This window comes from Gorilla gorilla, chromosome 8, assembly GCF_029281585.2.
Source record: "Gorilla gorilla gorilla isolate KB3781 chromosome 8, NHGRI_mGorGor1-v2.1_pri, whole genome shotgun sequence".
Classification (NCBI taxonomy): domain Eukaryota; kingdom Metazoa; phylum Chordata; class Mammalia; order Primates; family Hominidae; genus Gorilla; species Gorilla gorilla.
The window spans coordinates 16,587,423-16,614,327 of record NC_073232.2 but is presented as its reverse complement, the minus strand read 5'-3'; the positions used below and the strand labels follow the sequence as shown (position 1 = coordinate 16,614,327).

Below are 26,905 nucleotides of genomic sequence, written 5' to 3'. Positions count from 1 at the left end.
CCAAGACATGGAATATTTTTACCCTTCTTCAAAATGACCATGTGTTCTTTCCTGGTCCGTAGTCGGCCCTCAGAAGTCAGCAGTGTTCTACTCCAGTTGCCATGGATATTTCATGCTCCTCTTGAACTTTATGCAGATGGAAGCAGAGAGAACATGCCCTTTTGTATCTGGTATTTTCACTCAAGAAGACTGTGAGGTTCAACCATGTTCTAAATAGCAATATTAGTTCTTTTGTTTTTATTGCCTTGTGGTATCCCAAGTTTGACTTGTGTTTATAGTTGTATATTTAATTGCTCCTTCTATTTTTTTTTGCGGGGGTAGGGGGTGGTGGGATGGAATTTTGCTCTTGTTGCCCAGGCTGGAGTGCAATGGCATGATCTCAGCTCACTGCAACCTCTGCCTCCCTGGTTCAAGCGATATTCTCCTGCCTCAGCCTCCTGAGTAGCTGGGATTACAGCCATCACACGCACCTATTTTTTTGTATTTTTAGTAGAGACGAGGTTTCTCCATGTTGGCCAGGCTGATCTCAAACTCCTGACCTCAGGTGATCCACCCGCCTCAGCCTCCCAAAGTGCTGGGATTACAGGCGTGAGCCACCGGGCCTGGCCCCTCCTTCTATTTTATATAGTTAAGGTTAGAAATTGATATGGTTTGGCTCTGTGTCCCCACCGAAATAGCATTTCGAATTGTAATCCCCATGTGTCAGAGGAGTGGCCTGGTGGGAGGTGATTGGACCATGGAGGTGAATTTCCCCCTTGCTGTTCTCGTGATAGTGAGTGAATTCTCACGAGATCTCATGGTTTAAAAGTCCGGCGCTTCCCAGTTCTGTCTGTTGCTCCTGCCGCCACGTAGACGTGCTCGCTTTGCGTTTGCCTTCTGCGTGATTGTAAGTTTCCTGAGGCTTCCCCAGCCATGCGGAACTGTGAGTCAATTAAACCTCTTTTCTGTATAAACTACCCAGTCTCAGGTACTTCTTGATAGCAGTGTGAAAATGGACTGATACAGTAATGATATAAGCTAGCATGACTGCTGACTGTGAACTGGAATGGTGCTAAGTACGTGACATCACTTGATCTTTTCAATACTGTGAGATTGGTACTATCATTAATCCATTTTACAGATGAGATAACCAAGGCCGAGTAACTTGCTCAAAGTCTCACAGCTGGTAAGAAGTGAAACCAATATTTGAATGCAGGTTTCTGACCATGATCCTGCGTTCTTAGCTGATATATTATGATGCCTGTCACTCTGGGTGCTTTAACAATGACCACCAATGAGAGATTGACCCTGGACAGCATGCAGTTTCCTTTAATTTCAAGGACTTTTCCTTTTTCAGCACCGGTTTCTTTCTCCTGTCTCATGGGTCTAAGGCATCTTCAACCATGCTGGTAGTGACCTGGGCTGTGCCACCTGTCCATGCACTGTCTGGATTTTCCCAACTCCTTCAGATGAGCAGATCTGTGGACTCATGTTCTCTCTTATGTAACTGTCTCCCTACAAAAATAACCTTTTCTCTTTGCTGGCTCTCTGATCACTTCCAAAATCCCTGTCCTTGATAAGTGCAAATAATAGAAGAATCTGTTCTACCTTGTGGTTCCTGTTAAGGTTACACCTAAATTGTCTCTGAAAAATCATTGCCTGTTTTGTTAAAGGAAATGTTTAAACTTCCTTTGACTTGTGTGTCTAATAAACCCTCAGCAGAAGGAAGTTTATTTTTAAATACAAATTACTGTGGCCACTTAACGCCTCATTTCCTTTTTCATTCTGCTAATTGGAGATGGGAAATGGCTGGTCAGCCTATTTCATGCTATCAACTTGAGTACATTTAAAAAGATAATCAGAGGCTTTGCAGCAGTTTTAAGTCTGGCTTTGATTCAATATCTGGATAAAAAGCCTCCACATGCCCTTATGATTAAGAATTCTTGTTTATGTTTTCATGTTCTCCAGGGTGCATGCAGACCACATCCTTTGGGTTTTTATTGCTAAGTACGTAGATATGGTGTTGTTTGGGTTTATAAACGTGAGTAGTTTGCTAAATAATTCTCTGTGTTCTAACAGGAAATGAAGGTCAGGACTAAAAGATGGGATGCTCTTTGCTTAATCTGTCATCACACTAGGTTTTCATAAATTACATAATATCCATCTATCTGTTTATCTTTCTGTAATTCTAATTTATATCCTAAATTTCATGTGAAAAAGCTTTGAGAATTTTTTTTTTTTTTTAATGAGCCATAAGCCGGGCATGGTGGCTCACGCCTGTACTCCTAGAACTTTGGGAGTCCGAGGCAGGAGGATGGCTTGAGCCTAGGAGTTCAAGACCAGTCTGAGCAACATAGCAAGACCCTGTCTCTACAAAAAACAACAGCGAAAAATGATCCAGGTATGCTGGTGTGTGCCTGTAGTCCCAGCTACTTGGCAGTCTGAGGTGAGAGAATCACTTGAGTCCAAAAGTGAGCTGTGATTGCACCATTGCACTCTGGGTGACAGATTGAGACGCTGTCTCAAAAAAAAAAAAAAAAAAAAAAGGAATACAGAAAAAGAGAAATCCCGTAGGACAAATGACCAGCGATTTATCACATATATGTAGCATCACAAAAGAGGTGGAGGCAGACACTGGAGATTAAAAGAAGCAAGAAATAAAAATGGAATGTGATTGGGGACTCTTCTAATCTTCATTCAAGAAAATCAACCATACCAAGACCCTTTCTTTAGGGAATCAGATAAATTTAAATACAAACTGAGAATTAGATAATAATAGGGCATTGAGCATTAATTTTGTTACTTGTGATAATGGTTTTGTGGTTATGTTAGTAAAAGAGTTCTTACAGGTAAAGACATACTGGAGTATTTATGGATGAAATATGGTGTCTGGAATTTGTTTTAAAATGCTCTAGGAAAAAATGGGGAATAGATAAAAACATACAAAAGGTTGGTAACATGCTGATGATTGTTAAAGTTGAGTGATGGGTACAGGGGTTCATTTTACTATTCTCTCTACTTTTGTGTGTTTTAAAAATGTTCATAAGAAAAGGTTCAAAAAGAGGCATAAGAGGGAACTATATGATGACATAACTCTCGCATTGTGATATATGAGTACAGTCTTAGAAGTTCCTGTGAAATATAAGCCTGTAATAAAATGAAATCTAAAACTCTGTGTCTGCCAAACAGTTTTTATTTCTTTTTGGAAAAATATATATTAAGTTATTAATTATGTTTCTATCTTGTTTGCAGATGATTCTGGGCCTCCCCCATCTACCGTCATTAACCAAAATGAAACATTTGCCAACATCATTTTTAAACCTACTGTAGTACAACAAGCCAGGATTGCCCAGAATGGAATTTTGGGAGACTTTATCATTAGATATGACGTCAATAGAGAACAGAGCATTGGGGACATCCAGGTAATGGGATCGTCGTTGCTATTTCATGTTGGTTGGTTGGTACTTTGGACAGACTCATACTGTGGATCCCAATATTTACCTAAGGGAGAGAGAACTTTCTGCTTCTTAGTAAATTTTTTTTAATCCAAAATATTTCTTCAAAGAGACTAGTGGTATTTTTTTTGCTGAGGGAACCTATTTCCAGCTTCAGTAATCTGCAAAGCAAGTGAAATCTGTAATATAAAGCTCCCTGTGGTGTTTTAGATGAAATCAGAATTTTAGTTCATGCTCCATTTTATTTTATTTTTGAGACCAAGTCTCACTCTGTCACCCAGGCTGGAGTGCAGTGGCCGATCTCGGCTCACTGCACCCTTCGCCTCCCAGGTTCAAGCGATTCTCCTGCCTCAGCCTCCCGAGTAGCTGAGATTACAGACACCCACCACCACGCCCCACTAATTTTTGTATTTTTAGTAGAGATGGGGTTTTGCCATGGTGGTCAGCCTGGTCTCGAACTCCTGACCTCAAGTGATCTCACCATCTCAGCCTCCCAAAGCACTGGGATTACCAGCATGAGCCACCGCGCTTGGTCCATGTTCCATTTTAATTAGAAGAGACTGCTCATTTCCCTTTAGGTCTTATTGTTCCAGAGACAGGGTGGGGATATTAAAACCTATTAATTGCATCCAGAATGTAGAGAATCTTGATGTCTCAACTTGTAAGATGCTTGGTAAAAAAACGGATAATGAAGGAAGCAGAATTCTCAAGTAGCAAAGGTCCAAGGGATGGATAATTAAACTTGAACTGGTAGTCATCATTGATCAATTTTAAAGGGAAGAGTCTACCCTTATACAGATTAAATGAGCAATTAGTTCTCTTGGAGGGATCAGGGCCTTAGATAATTTTACTCCGGGTGTGGAATCTCACCGTAAACTCTTTGTCATACTTTAACTTTTAGAAATTCCATAGAATAACCACTTCAGGTATTTTTGCTCCCTGCTCTAGGTACTACCGTTTTTACTTTCTTTTCCCTGCACCAGGTTCTAAATGGCTATTTTGTGCACTACTTTGCTCCTAAAGACCTTCCTCCTTTACCCAAGAATGTGGTATTCGTGCTTGACAGCAGTGCTTCTATGGTGGGAACCAAACTCCGGCAGGTGAGTGAGTGCCAACCGCCCATTTATTCCTCTCTCGCTTTTGCCTGGGACAATGACTTGCTTTGCGAATAAAGTTCAGTAGATGCCAAATGTCAGCTTTACCATCCAGCGATTCCTGCCTATGGAGAGGCTTCCTGAGCGGATTCAGTTAAGTCATTTGACATAAACTGTATTTCAGCGTGGTGGTTTTAAGAGAGCAGAGGGACGTGCTGTAGAAACCCCTTGAAATAAACGGCACTGGCAGAGTGGATAATGTAAGTGAGACAGGAATACATCGACAGGGCCAGTCCTCAACACTATTGTTGATGGAGTAATTCTGTTCAGCGATGATTCCTTTGAGAACAGTGGAATAGAATCATTGGAAGCCTCCTTAGAATAAAGAACTCAGGACACAGTCAGGACTGATGTCACAAAATTTAGGATGAATCTTCAAATTCCAGGGTGGTGGGGAGACATTCAGGGGTCACGTAGTTTATGTGGAAAAATTAGATTCCTGAAAATATGACTATTTATACTTTTCTTACAAACCACTGGAGAAGACTTTCTTATCTTATTCTGCTATCATAAATGTCAGAATCTTTCATATACAATACATTTCAAACTCACATAGTAGAAAACAGAGCTACTGGCTGCCAGACCAGCTAATATCTTTACATTCTTCGAAAACATGAATCTCTTAGTTTGTCTTTTAAAATTCGTTATCTATTTTATTTTATTTATTTTTTTGAGATGGAGTTTTGCTCTTGTTGTCCAGGCTGGAGTGCAATGATGCAATCTCAGCTCACTGCATGCAACCTCTGCCTTCTGGGTTCAAGGGATTCTCCTGCCTCAGCCTCCTGAGTAGCTGGGATTACAGGCATACTCCACCACACCTGGCTAATTTTTGTATTTTTAGTAGAGACAGGGTTTCATCATGTTGGCCAGGCTGGTCTTGAACTCCTGACCTTAGGTATCCACCTGTCTCGGCCTCCCAAAGTGCTGGGATTACAGGTATCAGCCACCATGCCCGGCCTTTTTCATTTTTTTATACAATTCACAATGCATTTGTGATTTAATGAGTGAGATACTATCTCAAATCTCATAGAAACTCTCTGTCCAACCTGCATCCACCTCCAGGTCCTGCCTCACACGCAGTTGAACCTACTCCTAGCTGATAAACTATTGCAACTATTTTTTCTCAATCTCAATCTACTACTTTATAAATGGCTTCTTTGGCCATTTATATTTTAAAAATCTGGCAGTGAAATCTGTATCTTCTGGTTTTCCATGGCTTTCTGGTTTTTCATGGCATCTGGTTTTCCTACACTCCAATAGAGCAAAAACATATTCCAAAATATGATGTGAGACTGGGGTTTAACTATTTTCTTTCAGAGCCGGGGTATCCAGTCTTTTGGCTTCCCTGGGCCACACTGGTAGAAGAAGAATTGTCTTGAGCCATGCATAAAATACACTCACACTAACAGTACTAATGAGCTAAAAAAAAAATCACGCAAAAAAATCTCACTATGTTTTAAGAAAGTTTATGAAATTGTGTTGGGCTGCATTCAAAGCTGACCTGAGCTGCATGTGGCCTGTGGGCCAGGGGTTGGACAAGCTTGTTTTAGAGGATAGCCAAATATAATGTCAAGCTAATGTAGGGGGAAAATAACCTTGCTCTGTGAATCAGCTTTTAGTGGTTCTTTAACATCACGTGCTCGTCCAGAGCGCAACCTGCCAACTGCTCCATTTTTGACTTTTTCTTCCTTCTGCTTTCTTGACTTTCCATCTGGGTTCCTTTTCTTTTGCATGAGGAACATCATCCATGAGCGTATTTTTAAAAATAATTCTCTATCTTTGTCTGAAAATGATTTATTTTACTTTTATCCTTTAAGGATAATGTTTACTAGGTATGGTATTCTACATTGGCAGTGATCGAATGATGAACATAATATTTGAAAATCTGTTTGTAGAAATAGTTTGAGGCCTAGGATGATGGTCTATTCCTCTAGAGAAGGTTTGGGCTTGTTTCTGTCAGATCCCTGGGGGAATAAAAATCTGGGATTACTTTAGTCCATTTTCAGGGGTGGAGGTGTTTGGGCAGCCCAGATGGCTCGAAGCTGGACTGCAGAACTCTTAGGAGCTGGCGTATTTCTGCTTTGCACATAGTGTAGGTTTGCCAGAGCACCCCTAAGCTACAAAGGGGATGTGCGGCCTCTCAGGTGTCTCTTCGGCCTTGACAAACATCCTTGAGACACAAGTGGTCCCAAATGCTGAGCTCACCTCTTAAAATTTGCATCTTCTCTCAGATTTTTTTTTCTCACTGTTTTGTTTGCTTTCTGCTACTTTAAAGATTTTTTTTAAAACCCCATTTTTTAAGCTTTTTTAGTTCTTACTGGGAAGCTAAAGAAAATGTTTAAGTTCTTTTTCAAATCTCCTCTGTGATGTTTTAGGATTTTCTGTTTTTTACAGTTTTTAATCTTTTATATTTTCTCAAGCACAGTAAACATGTGCTTGTCTGTGTCTGCGAAATCCAAACTTTGGAGTCCCTTAGGGCTCAAGTTACTTGTAGGTTTCCCAAAGTTTTTCCCAAAGTTTTTGTTACACCAAAGTGAAGCTTTCTCTTATAGTGGCTGATATTTATGGATGTTTTAGAGGCCACATAGCCTTTCCTTACTTACCAAATACCTTGTGAAGTTCTTCGCATTATGGGCTACAAGTTCTTTTTTTTTTTTTTTTTTTTTTTTTGAGACGAAGTCTCACTCTGTCACCTGGGCTGGAGTGCAATGGCATGATCTCGGCTCACTGCAGCCTCCTCCTCCTGGGTTCAAGCAACTCTTCTGCCTCAGTTCCCCCAAGTAGCTGAGATTACAGGTGCTTGCCACCATGCCCAGCTAATTTTTGTATTTTTAGTAGAGGTGGGATTTCACTATGTTGGCCAGGCTGGTCTCGAACTCCTAACCTCAGGTAATCTGCCCACCTCAGCTTTCCAAAGTGCTGGGATTACAGGCATGAGCCACCGCGCCTGGCCCTGTGTACTACAAGTTCTTAAGTGCCATTCGTTGACCAAGTTGTTTTGTGACATTGATGGCTGCATGATCGATGCTGACGGAAGAATAATCATGGCTTCTTTTAAGACCACTGTGGGCCACAGAATACAGTGTTAATTAGGCTGACATACGATCAGTATGATAATTGCCATTTGGATTTTGAATCACTTAACAGTTACTGAGTGGGTGCCATGGGCTGGGTTTCCCCAGGCATCTCATTTAATTCCTAGGTACCTATGAATCTTCAGATGGTCTTTCTTTTCCTTTCTAAAAACAAAAAACAAAAAAACAAAAAAAAAAACATCTTTTTTGTGGGGGCAGGGTTTATATTTCCTCTGAACAAACATAACTTGCTGAAGATATTTATGATTAAATTAACTGCAACCAGTCTGAATTCCTGTGACTACCGAATAATCTGTATTCTGATGTTTTTATTCACCCCCATATTATGAATATACCTTATGGTGTTAAATATTCTTTAAATACCTGATTCTAATGGCCATAGAGCAACACTGTTCACTAGAAGCTTCTATGAGAATGGGACTGTTCTACACCTGTGCTGTCCAATACAATAGCCACTAGTCACATATGGGTGTTGAGCAAGTGAAGTATGGCTAATGCAAGTGAGGAACTGAATTTTTAATTTTAATAAATTTAAATTTGCATAGTTAATATGTGGCTAATAGTAACCATATGGGAGTGTGTAGCTGCAGAACATTTATTCACCCTACCACCCATTAGAGACTTTTCAGCCATTTCCATTTTTTGTGATAATAAACCCCATCGGGATGACTGTCTTCATGTAGAAATGCCTGATGCATGCCCTGTCATTTTCTTAAATTAGATTCTTAGAACTGGAATTACTGGGGCAAAGAATACCAGTTCATTTGTGGGTTTGGTACACATTCCAAAAACATTTTCTAAGAAGTCTGTGCCAATTTATAACATTTAAAACTGTTACTAGGCTAAGATTTCCAAATGGGTGAAGAGGCTTAAGGTAATCAATGAACCACACCCCAAAAGATGTAAAAAAAAAAAAATGCAGGTGCATATTTAACTGATTTTCAAGTGGGAAGAAACTTTCTAAGCCTAAAAGCAGTATAATCACTTTTAAGCCTAAAAGTAATTACAAAGGGGAAAATCGGTAACTTTAGCTACATAAAAATTTTAAATTTTTGTTGTAAACAAAAAAAAGTAAACAAAAGACTAGAAAATTGCATGCAGGAAAAAGACGTAAGTGTATCATTAATATGTAAAGAACTTCCAGATTAATGAAAATTAATCCTATATAAGAAAATGAATAAAGGATATAAAACAACTACTAGAAAGAAATAAGATGATTTGATAAAATTATGAAAAAAACATCAAGCATATTAGTAATTAAAGAAATGCATCTCAGGTGCCAGAGTCACTTCAGGGTTTAACCCCAAACCTAGTCCAATCCAGTGCCCCAGGGTTGTCTTCCACTTCCTGTGGGAGAATGATCAAGAATCTTCTTGCCAAATAACCCTCAGAAAAATAAGCCCTGCCCCAAATTATCTAGAGAAAAACTAATGAACTAAATTAGGGTCTGCTAAATGTACCTTTAATCATAAAATAATTCGGGCACTTCTTAAAAATATGGCATGGGCCATTTCCAAAATAGCTAAGAATATTATGTGAATGATTTAATGCAAGAATCTTTAATCTTTAAAATAATTTAGTTGTCATCCCCATTTTACTGATGGAGAAACTGAGGCTTTGCAAAGGTAGATAAGTTGGCTAATAAATGGTGGTGGCAGCCTTTAGTCCCAGGTCTGAAGTCTGAGAACTAAGCCATGTACCGTGCAAGTAACAGTGTGGTTGCGGTAAGAAGGCACACATGTATGCAGCTGGCAGAAGTGCAAATGGATACAAGGTCAAGGCAGTCTTACATTTCAAGACCCAATTGAGAAGGCTGCATTGCAGAAGGCAGGGATTTCCTTGCATGATGCAAGAGCAATGTAATAACAGATGTCAGATCATTTGTTATTCTCCCCTCTTCCTTCATTCCTGGATATTAAAATTCCATTCCTTGCTAGCCGCTGAAAGTCTGGCATGCACTCTGCTGGCTTCGAAGCTTCAGCATGGCCTCTTTCCAGGAGAGCCACCCTAGACCAGCCAAACACATGTCTGAGCAATTTTGAAAGCCCCTCGCTGCCTTGAGTGGTTTTGAAAACTGCGGACTATTTTTGCAGTTCTCAGCATCTCCAAGGCCACAGTACTAAGTGAAAACCTTAGCTGGCTCTTTGAAGAGTCTTGTATATGATGTTACGTCTATTGGTGAAGAGGACAATTATCCCAAGCAAAGGGCTTTTCATATTGTGTCAACAGGCTTGGCAATGTGGGACATTTGTCATGAATCCACATGGATTCTATTAAGAATCATTCACTGTTATTCCCAGTGTTCTTGGCTCCCCTCGTCTTTGACGGGCCTGAAAGACCTTGCTGCATTTATTGCAATGTGGGACACATAGTTGGCATTTAATAATTACTTGAACTATTGATTTAGAAAAAGCTGTAAAGACCATTCAACCTTAAAAAAATAATCTCGGTAAGGGGTATATTGGCACCTGGGGAGCCCCCAAAGCTGTGTGCCTCTGGCATTTTCTGGTTCTTGTCCTAATCCCAGTGGGAACATGATCCTGGAAGCCAGGACCTGCCTGGCTTGGGAACAGCAACAGAGCTGCCTGAGGTTTGCTGGCACGTGGCTTTGCTGTTTTCCCTCCCGTGTGCTTTTGCAGATGAGTTTGTTGAGAGATGGCTGTGGTGTTGGGTCAGGCAGGGTTTCTACCTCCCAGTTTGAGATAAAACTTCTTGGTGAGAATGGGAGCTGAGAAGAGCCAAAAAAAAAAAAAAAAAAAAAAAAGAAAGGGAGTGGGGAGAAAAATGTAATCAGGGAAGGCTTCTTTTTTTGTTGTTAGTTGCATGCTTAAAGCATTGACATTTGCAGACAGACATGTAGTCCTTGGGAGCATTAAGAATATGTTTTTCCTTGACCATGGTGTCTACTTTCTTGTCTTTCCTTTCCCTGATCTATAGAATTAGATCTACTACTTTCACATTCATATTAAAGAACTTGGCTAAGGGACCCTCTTTGGCAACCAAGCAGTGACGAATGGATCACTTACCAGATGTTTTCCATGCTTTAATGGTCTTCAAACCTGTTCCCACACTCTGTGTCCCTCTGTGCCAATTCTGGGTTCCCATGTAGCCTTTGAAGCTTGTCTTCCTTTCTCCATTTTATTTAGTTGACAAATTTAGAGGGTAAAGAACAAGCATGTTTCTTATCTGTAATTGTCAAGTGAAAATGAGGGCAAACATGAATTAGTCAAGTTAAAATGAGGGCAAACGTGAATTAACAAGTAGGAGAACTGGGATCTGCGTGTCGATTTTGCTTCACTCACAGGCTTACTTTATGCTCTAGGACATTGGTTTCTCCGTCGCTGTCCAAAATTGGGTTCCCAAGGGCTATTTGGATATTTCATGTGTAACCTTACAGGTGAATAATTTGTAAGCTCCATGGACTTGGGGAACATCTTGTGTTTGATCATTACAATATGCATTCCCAACTCTTCACAGACAGTGGGTAATGACATTTGCTGCCAAGCTACCAGCCCACAAACAGTAAATGTATCCTGCGTTTTTCTGAGGCACAGTAGTTACCATTGAGTGATCAGTGCATATCAACTGCTGTGAGGGTTTTAGGTACATTTCTTCATTTAATCTTTCAGCCATCCAGTGAAGTAAACATTGCTATCCCTATTTTATGCATGGGAAGGTGGAGACCAGGAAAATGATGTAATTATGCTGAAATACACAAAGTTATAAGTAGGAAAGTTAGGATTCAAGCCCGGGTCAGCCTTACCTAAACCACTTCTCTGTAACATCACAAATGGACCGTAACACAGGGGTGGTCTGTAGGCTCTGTTTTGGCACCGAGTAATGTGAAGGACAATGCCTCCCATCTCAGGTGAGTGCACACAGATGTCACCTACTCAAAGAGGTGCCAGCCAGCAGGCTAGTATTGTGAAAAACTCACGAAGCTGTTCTGCTTTGATTTGTAGAATTATTGAGCAACGTTTTATTATTTAACACTAAGCACTCCTTGGGCATGCATAGGGAGGCAAACTTCTTTCCCTTTCATGATGTGGATCAGGCAAGTGACATCTGAGTGTGCGTGCAGATGGCAGAAATGTAGACTGAGGCAAAGTGGCTCGGGCAAGCTGGGTGACTGTCAAGTCCAGTGATGTCCAACAGTGTGATATTGTAGCTGCCCTCTTCAAACTATGTGGGTCTGCCACATTTCAAAAGAGAGGATCCAGGCCAGGTATGGTGGCTCATGCCTGTAATCCCAGTACTTTGAGAGGCCGAGGTGGGAGGATGGCTTGAGCCCAGGAGTTCGAGACCAGGCTGGGCAGCATAGTGAGACCTCATCTGTACCAAAAAGATAAACAAAATTAGCCAGGCATGATGGCCCACATCTGTAGTCCCAGCTACTTAGGAGGCTGAGGTAGGAGGATGGCTTGAGCCCAGGAGGTCGAGACTGCAGTGAGCTATGATGGCGCCATTGCACTCCAGCCTGGGCAACAGAGCCAGACCTTGTCACAAACAAACAAACAAAAATTAAACGACGGAGATCAAAGAAGGCAGTCAGATTCACCGAGCAGCCTGGAGGAAAGCTTGGCATGAGCTGTGGGACCCAGAGGGCCTCTGAGGGCTTGCCATCTGGTTAGGGGAGAGAAATCCCTGAACAAATGAAGGCGCTCAGAAAGCAGGAGGATGCAAGCTTGCCCAGTGAGAGCAAGCCTGAAAGACTGGGGGAAGGGGTCTCAGAAGGCAAGCGCTATGTGGCTATCATGCAAATAAAAATCGACAACAGAGAGCGTCGGGTCCACCTGCTTTGCCTGTTCAGGTCTAGGCCTTGTTTAAGCACCTGAAAGCAAGGCCCCAGGAAATATCAGAAGGAAATATCAGAAGAGTCTAGCTTCCCTTTTTGGCTTTCTGGAGACAGTGTCATCAAACTCGTTTGTAAAGGGGCAGATGATAAACATCTTAAGTTTTGCAGACAAGATTTTTTTTTTCTTCTTTCGAGACTGAATTTTGCTCTTGTTGCACAGGCCGGAGTGCAATGGCGCTATCTCAGCTCACTGCAACCTCTGCCTCCTGGGTTCAAGCAATTCTCCTGCCTCAGCCTTCCGAGTAGGCTGGGATTACAGGCATGCACCACCACACCTGGCTAATTTTGTATTTTTAGTAGAGATGGGGGTTGGGGTTTCACTATGTTGGCCAGGCTGATCTCGAACTCCTGACCTCAGGTGATCCACCTGCCTCAGCCTCCCAGAGTGCTGGGATTACAGGCATGAACCACAGCACCAGGCTAAAGATTCATTTTTCCAAGTTTCTCCCCTCTCCCCTCCTCTTTCTTTCTGTAGAGACAGGGTCTCACTATGTTACCTATGCTGGTTTTGAACTCCTGGACTCAAGCGATCCTCCCACCTTGGCTTCCAAAGTGTTGGGATTACAGGAATGAGCCACCACGCCCGGCCCCCAGATGATTTCTGTTGTAACCACTCAACTCTGCTGTTGGATGCAAGATCTGTCCTCCTTGTGACAAGAGCACAGCCACAGGCAATATGCAAAGAAATGGGTGTGATTGTGTTCCAGTAAAAGCTTATTTACTAAAAGCAGGCAGCAGCGGGGCCCCTGAGCCACAGTTTGCTGACACCTGTCTAGAACAAGGACTCATCAAAATGACCTTGAGTTACATGCCAGTTCATTGTGTTTATTCTTGTCTACTGGGCTGCCCTTGTCAAGACGTTGCTACCAGCAGATGCGTGTTTCAGGAAAACGTTGCAAAACAGAGATTTGAGACTTGAGGCAGGAAGCAGAAGACAGTGGAGAAAACTGGTTTTTGTCTCTGACTCAGAATATGAGGTAATAAATGATGGACAGAGGGCAAAATATTTTTTCCCTAGGCCATGAGTGAAAGCTTGAATTTTTAGTTTCAAGAAAAAAAATTGCTCTCCAACAATGATAATACAGATAATTTAAAATAAATTAGAGGCACCCATTGAAAAATTTATTGCTGTTGTTGAGGTAGTTAAGATTTACCCGGATGAAGTATATCTTAAAGGTAAAATGAGGTCCTATTTTATTTATTTTTCCTTTAAACTTTTATTTTAGGTTTAAGAGGCACATATACAGGTTTGTTATATGGATAAATTGTGTGTTGAGGGGGTTTGGTGTACAGATTATTTCATCACCCAGCTAATAAGCGCAGTACCTGAGAAGTAGTTTTTTGACCCTCACCCTCAAGAGGCGCCAGTGTCTGTTCCCTTCTTCGTGTCCATGTGTACTCAATGTTTAGCTCCCACTTATAAGTGAGGGTATACAGTATTTGTTTTTCAGTTCCTGGGTTAATTTGCTTAGGATAATGGCTCCCAGATCCATCCATGTTGCTCCAAAGGACATGATCTTATACTTTTTTATAGCTGCATAGTATTCCATGGTATATTTGTACCACGTTTTCTTTATCGAGTCCACCACTGATGGTCATTTAGGCTGATTCCATGTCTTTGGTCTTGAGAACAGTGCTGCCATGAACATATGCATATGTGTGTCTTTATGGTAGAATGATTTCTATTCCTTTGGGTATATACTCAATAATGGGCTGGCTGGATTGAATAGGAGCTCTGTTTCCAGTTCTTTGAGAAATCGCCAGACTGCTGTCCACAGTGACTGACGTAGTTTACATTCCTACTGGCAGTGTATAAGCATTCCCTTTTCTCTGCAACCTTGCCCGCATCTGTTATAAAATTAGGTCATGTTATTGAAATGTGTAGTATCTCTGAATGTGGGCACTCTGTGGCTGTCATACAAAGAGACACTTGTCAGTATAGAGCTTGGGGTGCTCCGGCATCACCTGCTCAGATTGCAGCCTTGCTGTGAGCATCGGAAAGTGTGGCGCCAGGAAATCACAGAAAAGCCTAGTTTCCTCCTTTCTGGTTTCCCAGTTTTTCACTTAAGTCCCAAATTGGAATTGGCAGACTTTTTCTGTAAAGGGCTAGATAGGGGCTGAAATGAAACTTTGCTACAAGTAACAGCAAGATAAACACTACAAGTCAAAGAGAATTAAATGAGATAACAAACGTGGAAGTGCTTATCAGTGTCAGAATGCTTTGTCACTCAGGGATTATGTAGTCTTGGCTGGCTGATTGAAACTGCAACTGGGTAAAATTCCTAAGCGCTGGCGTTGCCTGATAGCGCAGCCCCCCCACTTCTCGGGTTCGGGACACCTGACTGTCACTCAGCTTCCCACTTTGGCTTTAACTCTAGACTTCAGATTCTCCAAACATGAAACAATTATGGGTTATAGGCTGTTGGGGGGGGGGGGGCGCTAGGTATGGGGGACACAGAGATAAATGAGACACAGCCTTTCCTCACAAGAAGCTCAGAGAAGAAGAGAAAGTCAGGCAAAAATTATATAGGGAGTGCTCTGTGTAATAGGGCATATGTAAGGGCCAGTAGTTGCGTGATGGGGTGGTAATCAGTTCTTTTTAGTAGTGGGAGAGTAGGGAATGATGAATGATTCTCGGAGGAGGGCGTAGTTGGGTGAGTCTCAAAGGCCTCTTAGAAGTTAATCGAGTGGGTGGCATGAGAAGAGGGGGATTGGATCCAAGCAGAATGAGAGAGATGCGTGACATGTGCAAAGCGTGGAGGCAGGAGAAAGTGTGTCTCTAAAGGCATCAGCCCTAAGTCACTTTCACCGAGAACTTTAGAATTTTGCTGGGGAAAAGAAACAGAATAGACAAAGCCCAGTGGCTCACGCTTGTAATCCCAGCACTTTGGGAGGCCAAGAGGGGCGGATCATCTGAGGTCAGGAGTTCGAGACCAGCCTGGGCAACATGGTGAAATCTTGTTTCTACTAAAAATACAAAAATTGGCTGGATGTGGTGGAGGGCACCTATCATCCCAGCTACTCAGGAGGCTGAGGCAGGAGAATCGCTTGAACCCGGGAGGCGGAGGTTGCAGTGAGCCATAATCACTCCACTGCACTCCAGCCTGGCGACACAGACTCCATTCAAAAAAGAAAAAAAAAATGAAACAATCTTACATTATTCAAAACTAATATAGATAGTGGAAAAGATTGTAGGGGAGAGAAATAACTTGAGATAGGGAAAGATTAATGATGGAGATGGAAAAGGAACTGGTTCTTGAAGATGGGATACAATTTTCTTGGCAGGAAAAGAATGAGTGAATTCTTGGTTGGGGAAAACCACGAGGCATGAAAGAAGGTTGAATATGCTATAGTGAGAAGGTTTGGGTCATGTTTTGGACTAGATAACTTGAAAACCTTCCTGATACAAACATTTAGAAAAGGAGATGAATCGAAACACATCTTGCTGGTAAGGAAGACACAGTTTAAGAGTCTCAGACTGAAAAGAGGACGGAGAAGGAAAACGCGGAGCGCGTGAGTTAAGTGATATCCCCCAGGAGAGTTACCAGTCGCTGGGTCCTCGGGCCTGAGGCTTTCATGACCCTGTGGGAACAGCAGATGAGAGCTTGGGCGCTCTGAGGTGGGGGGGTTGAACCTGAGACCCCTGATGAAGCTGGTTCCATCAAAGGACTGCACCCTTAGGGGAGAGTAGGCAGAGGAAACCTCCACCCACTGATGCAGGAAGACAACATAGAAGGTTGCCCAACTCTGTTTGGCTTTGGAGGTTGGGGGGCAAGGGAAGACTTCCCTTATAACCATGGGACCCAAATCAAATAGCCTGGAAGCATGTGAGCAGGTGATTGAATGTACACTACCATGGAATCAAGGAACTCTGATAATCTACCCATCAAGGGCTTCTGGGCCAGGGAGAACCTGGAGGTGCCTGGGAAGCTCCTGCAGGGCCATGGCACCAACTTATGCTGCAGGGGATTCCCCCGGATAAAGCCCCTCTGAGAAGACGCTCACGACACAACAGCACAAAACACACAAGGAGGCAGTCCACGCAGACCAAGGGACAGTCATGCCACACACTTCAAAAATACCCATATCAGGCCGGGCGTGGTGGCTCACGCCTGTAATCCCAGCACTTTGGGAGGCTGAGGAGGGCGGATCACAAGGTCAGAAGATCAGGACCATCCTGGCTAACACAGTGAAACCCCGTCTCTACTAAAAATTCAAAAAAATTAGCTGGGCATGATGGTGGGGCCTGTAGTCCCAGCTGCTCGGGAGGCTGAGGAAGGAGAATGGTGTGAACCTGGGAGGCGGAGCTTGCAGTGAGCTGAGATCGCGCCACTGCACTCCAGCCTGGACGACAGAGCGAGACTCCATCTGAAAAACAAACAAACAAAAAACAAAACCGTATCAGCGTTGTTGAGATAGAATTCACAGACCATAAAATCCACCCTTTTAAAGCATACCATTCAGTGGCTTTTAGTATTTTCAGAGAGTTGTGAAACCATCACCACTATCTAATTTTAGAACATCTCATCATCCCCCAAAGAACCCCCACACTGATTAGCAGTCGTTGCTCGTTCACCCCTTTTTCTAGCCCCTGACTACTACTAGTCGGCTTCCTGTCTCTGGATTTGCCTATTCTAGACATTTCGTATAAATAGAGTTATACAGTGTGCGGCCTTTTGTGCCTGGCTGCTTTCACGTAGCATGATACCTCCCAGGTTCAGCCATGTCATAGTGTGCATCTGCACTTCCTTCTTTTTTATTGCTGAATAGTATTTCATTAGATGGATACACCACGCATTTTTTTAGCAGAGATTCTGAGAGCGTGAGGTGAGTTTGAGCTTGCACAGATCTGTGTGCTACAGCTGCAGCTAAACTCAGAGGTGGGATTTAGTTGTTTACGTGATGCTAAGGTGTAGGATTTCTTCAGTGGCTGATGGAAGGAGCCATGCAGCTGGAAGTGCTGTAGGAATGTAATTTGTGGGCCACAGCTGTTGGTAAGACAAATAGGACACAGAAGCTATGAGACATGGGGAGCCTGCATGGAATGAGAGCATGTGCCCCACAAGAAGGAACTTGAGCCAGAGTGGTGACTATGAATGTGGAAGAAGGAAGAACTATGGAGCTCTTATTAAAGAAGAAGCAGTGTGGCTTAGTAATTAGCTGGATAGAGTAAAAAAAAGATTCTTGAGACTTTGGAACCATGAGTGGAAGTAGGAAATCCTAGAGGAGAAGCTGATTTGAGAGAGAAATATTATATGAGTTTGTTCTCACACTGCTATGAAGAAATACCCGAGACTGAGTAATTTATGAAGGAAAGAGATTTAACGGACTCTCAGTTCCGCATGTCTAGGGAGGCCTCAGGAAACTTAACAATCATGGCAGAAGGCAAAGGAGAAGCAGGAACCTTCTTCACAGGGCAGCAGGACAGAGTGAGTGCAAGCAGGGGAAATGCCAGATGCTTAAAAAGCCGTCAGATCATTTTTTCATGTGTTTTTTGGCTGCATAAATATCTTCTTTTGAGAAGTGTCTGTTCATATCCTTCGCCCACTTTTTGATGGGGTTGTTTGTTTTTTTCTTGTAAATTTGTTTGAGTTCATTGTAGATTCTGGATATTAGCCCTTTGTCAGATGAGTAGGTTGCGAAAATTTTCTCCCATTTTGTAGGTTGCCTGTTCACTCTGATGGTAGTTTCTTTTGCTGTGCAGAAGCTCTTTAGTTTAATTAGATCCCATTTGTCAATTTTGTCTTTTGTTGCCATTGCTTTTGGTGTTTCGGACATGAAGTCCTTGCCCATGCCTATGTCCTGAATGGTAATGCCTAGGTTTTCTTCTAGGGTTTTTATGGTTTTAGGTCTAACGTTGAAGTCTTTAATCCATCTTGAATTGATTTTTGTATAAGGTGTAAGGAAGGGATCCAGTTTCAGCTTTCTACATATGGCTAGCCAGTTTTCCCAGCACCATTTATTAAATAGGGAATCCTTTCCCCATTGCTTGTTTTAAACACATGAAAAAATGCTCATCATCACTGGCCATCAGAGAAATGCAAATCAAAACCACAATGAGATACCATCTCACACCAGTTAGAATGGCAATCATTAAAAAGTCAGGAAACAACAGGTGCTGGAGAGGATGTGGAGAAATAGGAACACTTTTACACTGTTGGTGGGACTGTAAACTAGTTCAACCATTGTGGAAGTCAGTGTGGCGATTCCTCAGGGATCTAGAACTAGAAATACCATTTGACCCAGCCATCCCATTACTGGGTATATACCCAAAGGACTATAAATCATGCTGCTATAAAGACACATGCACACGTATGTTTATTGCGGCATTATTCACAGTAGCAAAGACTTGGAACCAACCCAAATGTCCAACAATGATAGACTGGATTAAGAAAATGTGGCACATATACACCATGGAATACTATGCAGCCATAAAAAATGATGAGTTCATATCCTTTGTAGGGACATGGATGAAATTGGAAACCATCATTCTCAGTAAACTATCGCAAGAGCAAAAAACCAAACACCGCATATTCTCACTCATAGGTGGGAACTGAACAATGAGATCACATGGACACAGGAAGGGGAATATCACACTCTGGGGACTGTGGTGGGGTGGGGGGAGGGGGGAGGGATAGCATTGGGAGATATACCTAATGGTAGATGACGAGTTAGTGGGTGCAGCACACCAGCATGGCACATGTATACATATGTAACTAACCTGCACAATGTGCACATGTACCCTAAAACTTAAAGTATAATTAAAAAAAACAAAAAACAAAACAAAAAAAACCGTCAGATCTTGTGAGACTCACTCATTATCATGAGAACAGCCTGGGGGAAACCGCCTCCATGATTCAGTTACCTCCACCTGGTGCTGCCCTTGACATGTAGGGATTATGGGGATTAAAATTCAAGGTGAGATTCGGGTGGGGACACAGGCAAACCATACGAAATATTATGTATTGAGTTTTCAGCAGATTAAGACTGAAATGGCAGTGAGGTGGTGAAGATATTCAGATGGAGAGCCTGGAGGTATGGACTTGAGAGACCCCAAAACAGATGTCGTAGTTGAAGAATGGATAAAACTCCTTCAGGGAAGAAGAGAGAGAGAGGGAGGATGAAAGGCCAAAAACTGAGCCTTAGGCCAGGCATGGTGGCTCACGCCTGTAATCCCAGCACTTTGGGAGGCCGAGGCAGGCGGATCACCTGAGATCAGGAGTTCAAGACCAGCCTGGCCAACATGGTGAAACCCTGTCTCTACTAAAAATGCAAAAAATTAGCCCTGCGTGGTGGCACGTACCTGTAGTCCCAGCTGCTCAGGAGGATGAGGCATGGGAATCGCTTGAACGTGGGAGGTAGAGGTTGCAGTGAGCTGCACTCCACTGCACTCCAGCCTAGGCGACAGAGGGAGACTGCATCTAAAAAACAAAACAAAAACTGAGCCTTAGAGTGTATCAGATTTGGTAGGAGGAAAAGTGGGTGATATGCATGTGATCAACAATTCTACAATCAATGAAGAGAAATTCTGGTGAGGGGATTTAGTACTCTAAGGGTAGCCCTTGTTCTGAGAAAAGCTGCTGCTCAGGGATGGCCGTCGGCCCTGTGTGGTGGCGTTCCCCATCACAGGGTGTTCACATGCATTCCTGGGGCCACCTGGAAGGACCCCCAGAAGCAGGTCATGCAGAGGTTGGCGATATGAGCTGCTTGATGCTGGCTACTGGATACCAGGAGGGAGGCCGATGCTGCTAAGAGTGTTCAGAGTTCCTACGGAGCAGACTTGTGTCACTGAGAGAGAGACAGCCTGACAAAGCAAAGCCTCAGCTAATCCTCAGTGCAGTAGTGTTTATGATTTAGCAATGGCCTGGCAAACTCTCCTTGAATTTGGCTCTGGAAGATTTGCTTCTGTGAGGACAAAGCAGTCACCCTCCCCAGATATGAACACTTGGCATTTGGCATTCTTGACCTCCAAGAACCCCACTGGGCCGGCCCTCTCTCTGAATTGGGGTAAAGAAGAGGAAGTTCTCACAGTCACTGTTTTAGACACTGTTCCTTTGATTCTCTGAAATCTGCCACTTTTGCTTAGAGGTGGTCATGATGCACATTTCTACAGTTTGCCAAATGGCATCAGTTGCTGATGTTTCAAGAAAGATGGATAAGTAAAATTTGTGGGGAGAGGGGAGCCAAATTAAAATTAATAACAATTAAGAGCTCTTTCCCCACTGGTAGCAAAAAATGTTATATTTAGTGGTGCCATAGTCTGTGTCTTAGTCCATTCAGGCCACTATGGACTCATATATGTGCCATAGACTGAGTAGCTTATAAACAACGAAATCTATTTCTCACAGTTCTAGAGGTTGGAAAGTCCAACATCAAGATGCCAACAGACTCTGTGTCTGGGGAGGGCCCACCTTATGGTTCATAGATGCAACTTCTCTGCATGTCCTCCCATGGTGGAAGGGAGTAGCTAGCTAGCTCACTGGGGTCTTTCATAAGGGCACTGATCCCAATCATGAGGGCTCTAATTTCATGACGTAATTACCTCCTAAAGTCCGCATCTCCTGGTACCATCACCTTGGGTGTTAGGATTTCAACCTTTGAATTTAGGGGGACCCAAACTGTCCCTTGTGTACCCCTAGGCTTTGCCAAATTCTTAGCTTGAAGAAGGATGTTCTGATTAACCAAATGTAAAGTCAGATAATTAGTGATTTCCCAATCATCTCTTCTAGGTGCACATGTAACTGGAAAGGGAAGGCAAAGGCCAAGGTAACAAGACAAATATCCAGGAGGAGAGACCGGGCTCATTTCTGGTGGGCTGGGCAGGGCTGGGTTGATGGCAGCAGTGGGCTGAAGGGACCTAGTGCTCAGAGATGTTCAGGAGACAGTTGTGGTCACTTTGAGAATGTGCTAGACTGAAGGAAAATACCTAGAAGACAGAAGCATGTTTCAGGGGACCAGGTGGGAAAATGGGGTTTCAGAGGTCAGATTAAGTCACAGCATTGGAATTATTCTCCCCCTAGCATCCTGTCCACTGGCTCAGATTTCTGAGATATGGAGCACATCTGAAACTTCAGCCAACCTACACCCTTTATGACTGGCTAGAACTTAGTTCTGAGGCCATTTTGCTTTTCTTCCCCAGGTAATTGAGCCAGACAGAGTAGGAAGAGATGTGAGGTTTCTACTTAACCCTCCCTCCCCATAGATCTAAGAAGCCTCTACTGCCTTCTCTGCCCTGGACTCTGTAGCTATCCACATCCAATCTAGCACAAATAAGGAAGATAAGAAAAAGTAACCAGAGCACCTCTCAATCCCCAACAGTTAAGTTCACCCGTTTTTGTAATTTCTTCCCTCTTGCAACAGAAATCTCCCTCTCCAATCCCATTGGCGACCTTAACTAAGAGTCTGGGAAGATGGAAAGAGACCCAGGAACAGTGTCACTCTCCCTGCCTGGTGGAGGGGCCTCCACTTCCTTTACATATTTTCTTGTATATACAATCTACATTTGTGGATATGCTGTGTTTACTTCTTAAATAATTGTTCCATGATTTTACGTGGAGCATGGCTTTTTCCCAGCCTGTCCATATCTTTGTGTTTCATGTTCTCGATGTTTGTGAAGACACATCTCTGGGAATTTATAATGAGAGGCGTAGGATGGACCAAAGCCGGGGAGAGAGGAATCGTGAGAACTTAAGGGAGAGGGAAAGGTGATCAGGTCAAAGGCAGATGGAGAGTCCAACACCAAAACACCTGTACAATGAAACATGCGGGGATCTAGAATCCAGACCTGCAGTAGGACAATATAAACTTCAGATTTAGACCAGGAGTGAGAAACCAAGAACTCAATCATTTTATCAGTTAGCGTGTCAGAATAGTGGATGGGAGACACCAGTTACACACAGAGCTGAACCTCTCTTGGTCAGCATCATCCTCTTACTTCCTATTAGAGCAGGCAGCCATGCCTGGGGTTCACCTGGAGCCAAGAGTTAGAGGTAGGCTGGGTTCTTGTTAAGGCTGTCAAGCCTATGTGGTAAGGCTGTGTTCTTGGCTAGAATGAGAAGTATGGAATTGACAATGAATGTAAATTCTCTGAAGTACTGACCTTCCACATGAAGAGAAGTGGGAAAAAAAAATCTATTTCTAGCCCTGAGTTATTTACACATCAACTATAAAAAATGGATTTGCCTACTATGTCATAAAGAATAGCAGAAATATTATTGGCAAAGAGCTTTTCAGAAAAACGTACAATGACATGATTAGGTAAATGTTTGATACACTTGTCAAAGCAAAGTCAAAACATTAGATAACTAATCTTAACATAAGCGGATGGTTAAGATGAGACAGTTCGCTTCTCAAGTTAGAGTAATGTTATGCAAACACAAAGATTAATGGAATTAGTTTTGTTTATATTGCAAAAAATGTTTTAATATCTAAACCTATTCAGCCTTTTTAAAAAAAGTTAAGGCTGACTTTAGCCAGAATTTAATCTTTAGCAATCTTTCTATTTTAGGACCAGTCTTGAAGTGGTATTGGTATTTAGAAACTTTACAATAAAAGTGCTTTTTATCTTGCTATGAAGAAATAATTTGTTTATATTTTTACATAGATGGGGTAAACATATATGCAAATAAGTATTTCGAATCAGAGTTGCGATATTATATAGCACAATACTGAATTCAAAGAGCATTTAAAAGGAGACTTTAAGCAGTAAATGAAAGTGTAGTAGCTTAAAATAATATATTTTAAAATATAGGAGCCCTGTGATTTTGCTTCATTGAAGAAATACGCTTTTCTTGGCAATGTGAATGTTAAAATGTTGAGAACAAAGAAAAATATTTTCTACATTTACTTCTAAGTGAAATTTCATTAAACTGTTTTAAAATATTTGAAGACATATGACTTCTATCCCAAATTTTCCATTTTATGAAGAAAGCTAATTAGTTTCTGCCATTTCTCCAAAAAATATTTTGGCCAGTAGAAAAATCGTTCTAGTTTCTTGCAACAAGATTTCCCTTGTTGACAGAGACACCTTTTTTGGTTATCTTCTGTATGTTACAATTAAACATTTTTATTTTTAATATGAATTATATAACGTGGTTCATTTCAGGAGGTATTTGTAGCAGAGGGGCAACAAAAGGAACTTGGCATTGCACGATCGTTGATTTCCTTTAGGCATTTTCATAACCCCCTGAAGTGTTACTTACACTCTTATACTATAGTCAATGGAGTAGCATTCTTTTGTAATGTTTTGATTTCTTCTTGGGAGCCAGTCTGTTGCTAGATTTTTTAGAAGTACAACAATGATATGGACCCAAATACATTATGGAGAACTGGTTCTTCTTACTCAATTTATTGCCTTACTCCTAAGACTGAGGATTAAAAAAAAAAAAATCTGATTATTTGGTGGGTCAGTCACAGTAAGATTTCAGAAAAGCTTCCTTCAAATTACTGAATGACCTGCAGAATGTAACATAAGTTTATGTTACCTTTTATAGAATAAGTTTTTGTAATCTTGTAATACTATGGACTTGGAATACCCCCACTGAGGCTTAGTGGACACCCACGACCTGGGGACATCCCTTGGCAAGTCATGGCTACTCTAGTCTCAGCCATGACCGTGACTCCAAGGTGACTTGGGACCATGCTGTGTATGGGTGTCCGTGGGATACAGAGTGGATGACTCCAAGGTGACTTGGGACCACGCTGTGTACGGGTGTCTGTGGGATACAGAATGGGTGACTCCAAGGTGACTTGGGACCATGCTGTGTACAGGTGTCCGTGGGATACAGAATGGGTGACTCCAAGGTGACTTGCGACCATGCTGTGTACGGGTGTCCATGGGATACAGAATGGGTGACTCCAAGGTGACTTGGGACCATGCTGTGTACGGGTGTCCGTGGGATACAGAATGGGTGACTCCAAGGTGACTTGGGACCATGCTGTGTACGGGTGTCCGTGGGGTACAGAATGGGTGACTCCAGGGTGATTTGGGACCATGCTGTGTATGGGTGTCCGTGGGATACAGAATGGGTGACTCCAAGGTGACTTGGGACCATGCTGTGTACGGGTGTCTGTGGGGTACAGAGTGGGTGACTCCAAGGTGACTTGGGACCATGCTGTGTACGGGTGTCTGTGGGGTACAGAGGGGGTGACTCCAAGGTGACTTGGGACCATGCTGTGTATGGGTGTCTATGGGGTAAGGAGGGGGTGACAGATCTGAGGCTGGGAAGGCAGACATTTCCATTCTCCTCACTGTGGGCTTAGGCAAGAAGTTTCAGGTTGCAGTAAGAATCTGTTGTTGTGAACTTTGATGAAGTCACAGATAGTTTTTAATTTTGGTTGGTTCCTTCAGGTGGCATGATGACGGGGCCATACTACCACCCACCAAGGGGCACTGAGGACTTCCTGCCTGCTGGGTCAGGAAGGCCCAAGGACAGTACAGACACCTGCCCCCTCCCCACTGGTGTCCATGGCCTCTGCCCACCTTAGAAAGGACAAAGGCTGACTTGTCACTACAGCTTGTCTTGGGCATATTTCATTTTCCAAAATTACCTTTCAGAAACTTAGGGCTGTTTTCATTTGCTGGTCATGATTCTCTTCCATGGCTCAAATCAGGCTTTCAGAAGGTCTTTGATTTCTTTGGTGGAATTTTTTTTTTTTTTTTTTTTTGAGTTGGAGACTCACTCTGCACCCAGGCTGGAGTGCAGTGGCATGGTCTCTGCTCACTGCAACCTCCACCTCCTGGGTTCATGCAATTCTCCCGCCTCACCTCCCGAGTAGCTGGGATTACAGGCATGCACCGTCATGCTTGGCTAATTTTGTATTTTTAGTAGAGACGGGGTTTTGCCACGTTGGCCAGGCTGGTCTCAAACTCCTGACCTCAGGTGATCATCCTTCCTCGACCTCCCAAAGTGTAATCCCAAAGATTACAGGCATGAGCCACTGCACCCGGCCTTTACTGGATTATTTTAAATTGTTCATCTTAGGTCTTTCCCTTAGGCTCATTCAAAAGAACTGTGTGGATCAATGGGAAGGAGAATGTCAACTCCCTGGTGAACATTTTAGACTGCGGCAAGTGATGGTGCCACTCAGGAGAACAGCATGATCATTGTGCAGGAGGCGTGGAATGGCTAATGCTGAGTTCCCTTGAACTTGGATTCATCTGTGATGTCATGGGTTCTCCTTGTCTTATGCTCAAAAACCTACGGTTTGTGGCACAAGAGCCTTTTGTGTCAGGGTTAGTTCCCATCAAATATGGTTTGAGAAAAGCTGCATCGTGGGTACCCGTTGGAAGTGGGAGGAAGCCGTGGGCCGCAGCTGGCTCTTCCGTGGGCTCCCTTGACTTCCCCTCTGAGGGTCTTATTAGACGCGATTCTACTTGGGAAATGTTTACTGGTCATTCATGGCATGGTAGTTAACGCAATGGAATGCTTCCCCTTTGAGGGCTGTGCCAAGAGCCTGAAGCTCCTTGGGCTCAGCTTTATAGGAAAGAGGGAGCGGAAGAGAAAGGAAGACCCTATCTCTTGTTTCCAGTGCAGCTTCATGCAGGGCCTGTGGTGTACAGGACAGACACCATTAAAGAGACTCTGTAATATTCCTCCCCAAAGATCCGCTAGAACAAGCAAGACCATTGCCAACTGTACTGAAGGGATGGAGAATCTGAAATAGAGTTTACATTTATTTACTTATTTATTTATTTGTTTAGACGGAGTCTCACTCTGTTGCCCAGGCTGGAATGCAGTGGCGTGATCTCGGCTCATTGCAACCTGTGCCTCATGGATTCAAGCGATTCTCCTGCTTCAGCCTCCCGAGTAGCTGGGACTACAGGCATGTGCCACAATGCCTGGCTAATTTTTTGTATTATTAGTAGAGATGGGGTTTCACCATGTTAGCCCGGATAGCCTCAATCTCCTGACCTCATGATCCACCCGCCTCGGCTTCCCAAAGTGCTGTGATTACAGGCGTGAGCCACCACACCGGCCAGAGTTTACTTATATTTATGTCCTGCCTTGTGCCTGGAAGAATTTAAATAGAAAGAAATTAAAGGACTTACTTAATAGTAAACCTAAGGTGGAGCTGGAATGGATTTCTAAGATAGTGTTTTTAAAGCAAATAGGCTTTTGTTCTTTTAACCCAAGTGAAGTACATGTAAGAAGGGGAATTCATCACCATAAAATAGTTTTAAATAGAGTAATCTCTATCCTTTGTGACTCTGGATAACTAGGGTTAGAAGGAATCTTGTGTAATGCCTGCATCCAGGCCAAGGTATGTCTTCACTACCCGAATAGTAAGAAGTATATTCTTTCCATTTACTACGTGTATCTGGGTGCGATTTTCAAAATCTCCCTTCAGTCCAAACATAATCTGGTA

The 26,905-nt window shown here is 42.8% G+C and overlaps 1 protein-coding gene across 1 annotated transcript in view; it reads left to right on the top strand.

Annotated features, from left to right (window-relative positions):
* ITIH5 (inter-alpha-trypsin inhibitor heavy chain 5) overlaps nucleotides 1-26,905 on the top strand; it is a 105,843-nt gene that overhangs the window by 46,195 nt on the left and 32,743 nt on the right. Inside the window, exons 6-7 of the mRNA XM_031015447.3 lie at nucleotides 3,232-3,401; nucleotides 4,418-4,534. Coding sequence (XP_030871307.1) covers nucleotides 3,232-3,401; nucleotides 4,418-4,534 — 287 coding nt within the window. The remainder of the gene's footprint in view (nucleotides 1-3,231; nucleotides 3,402-4,417; nucleotides 4,535-26,905) is intronic.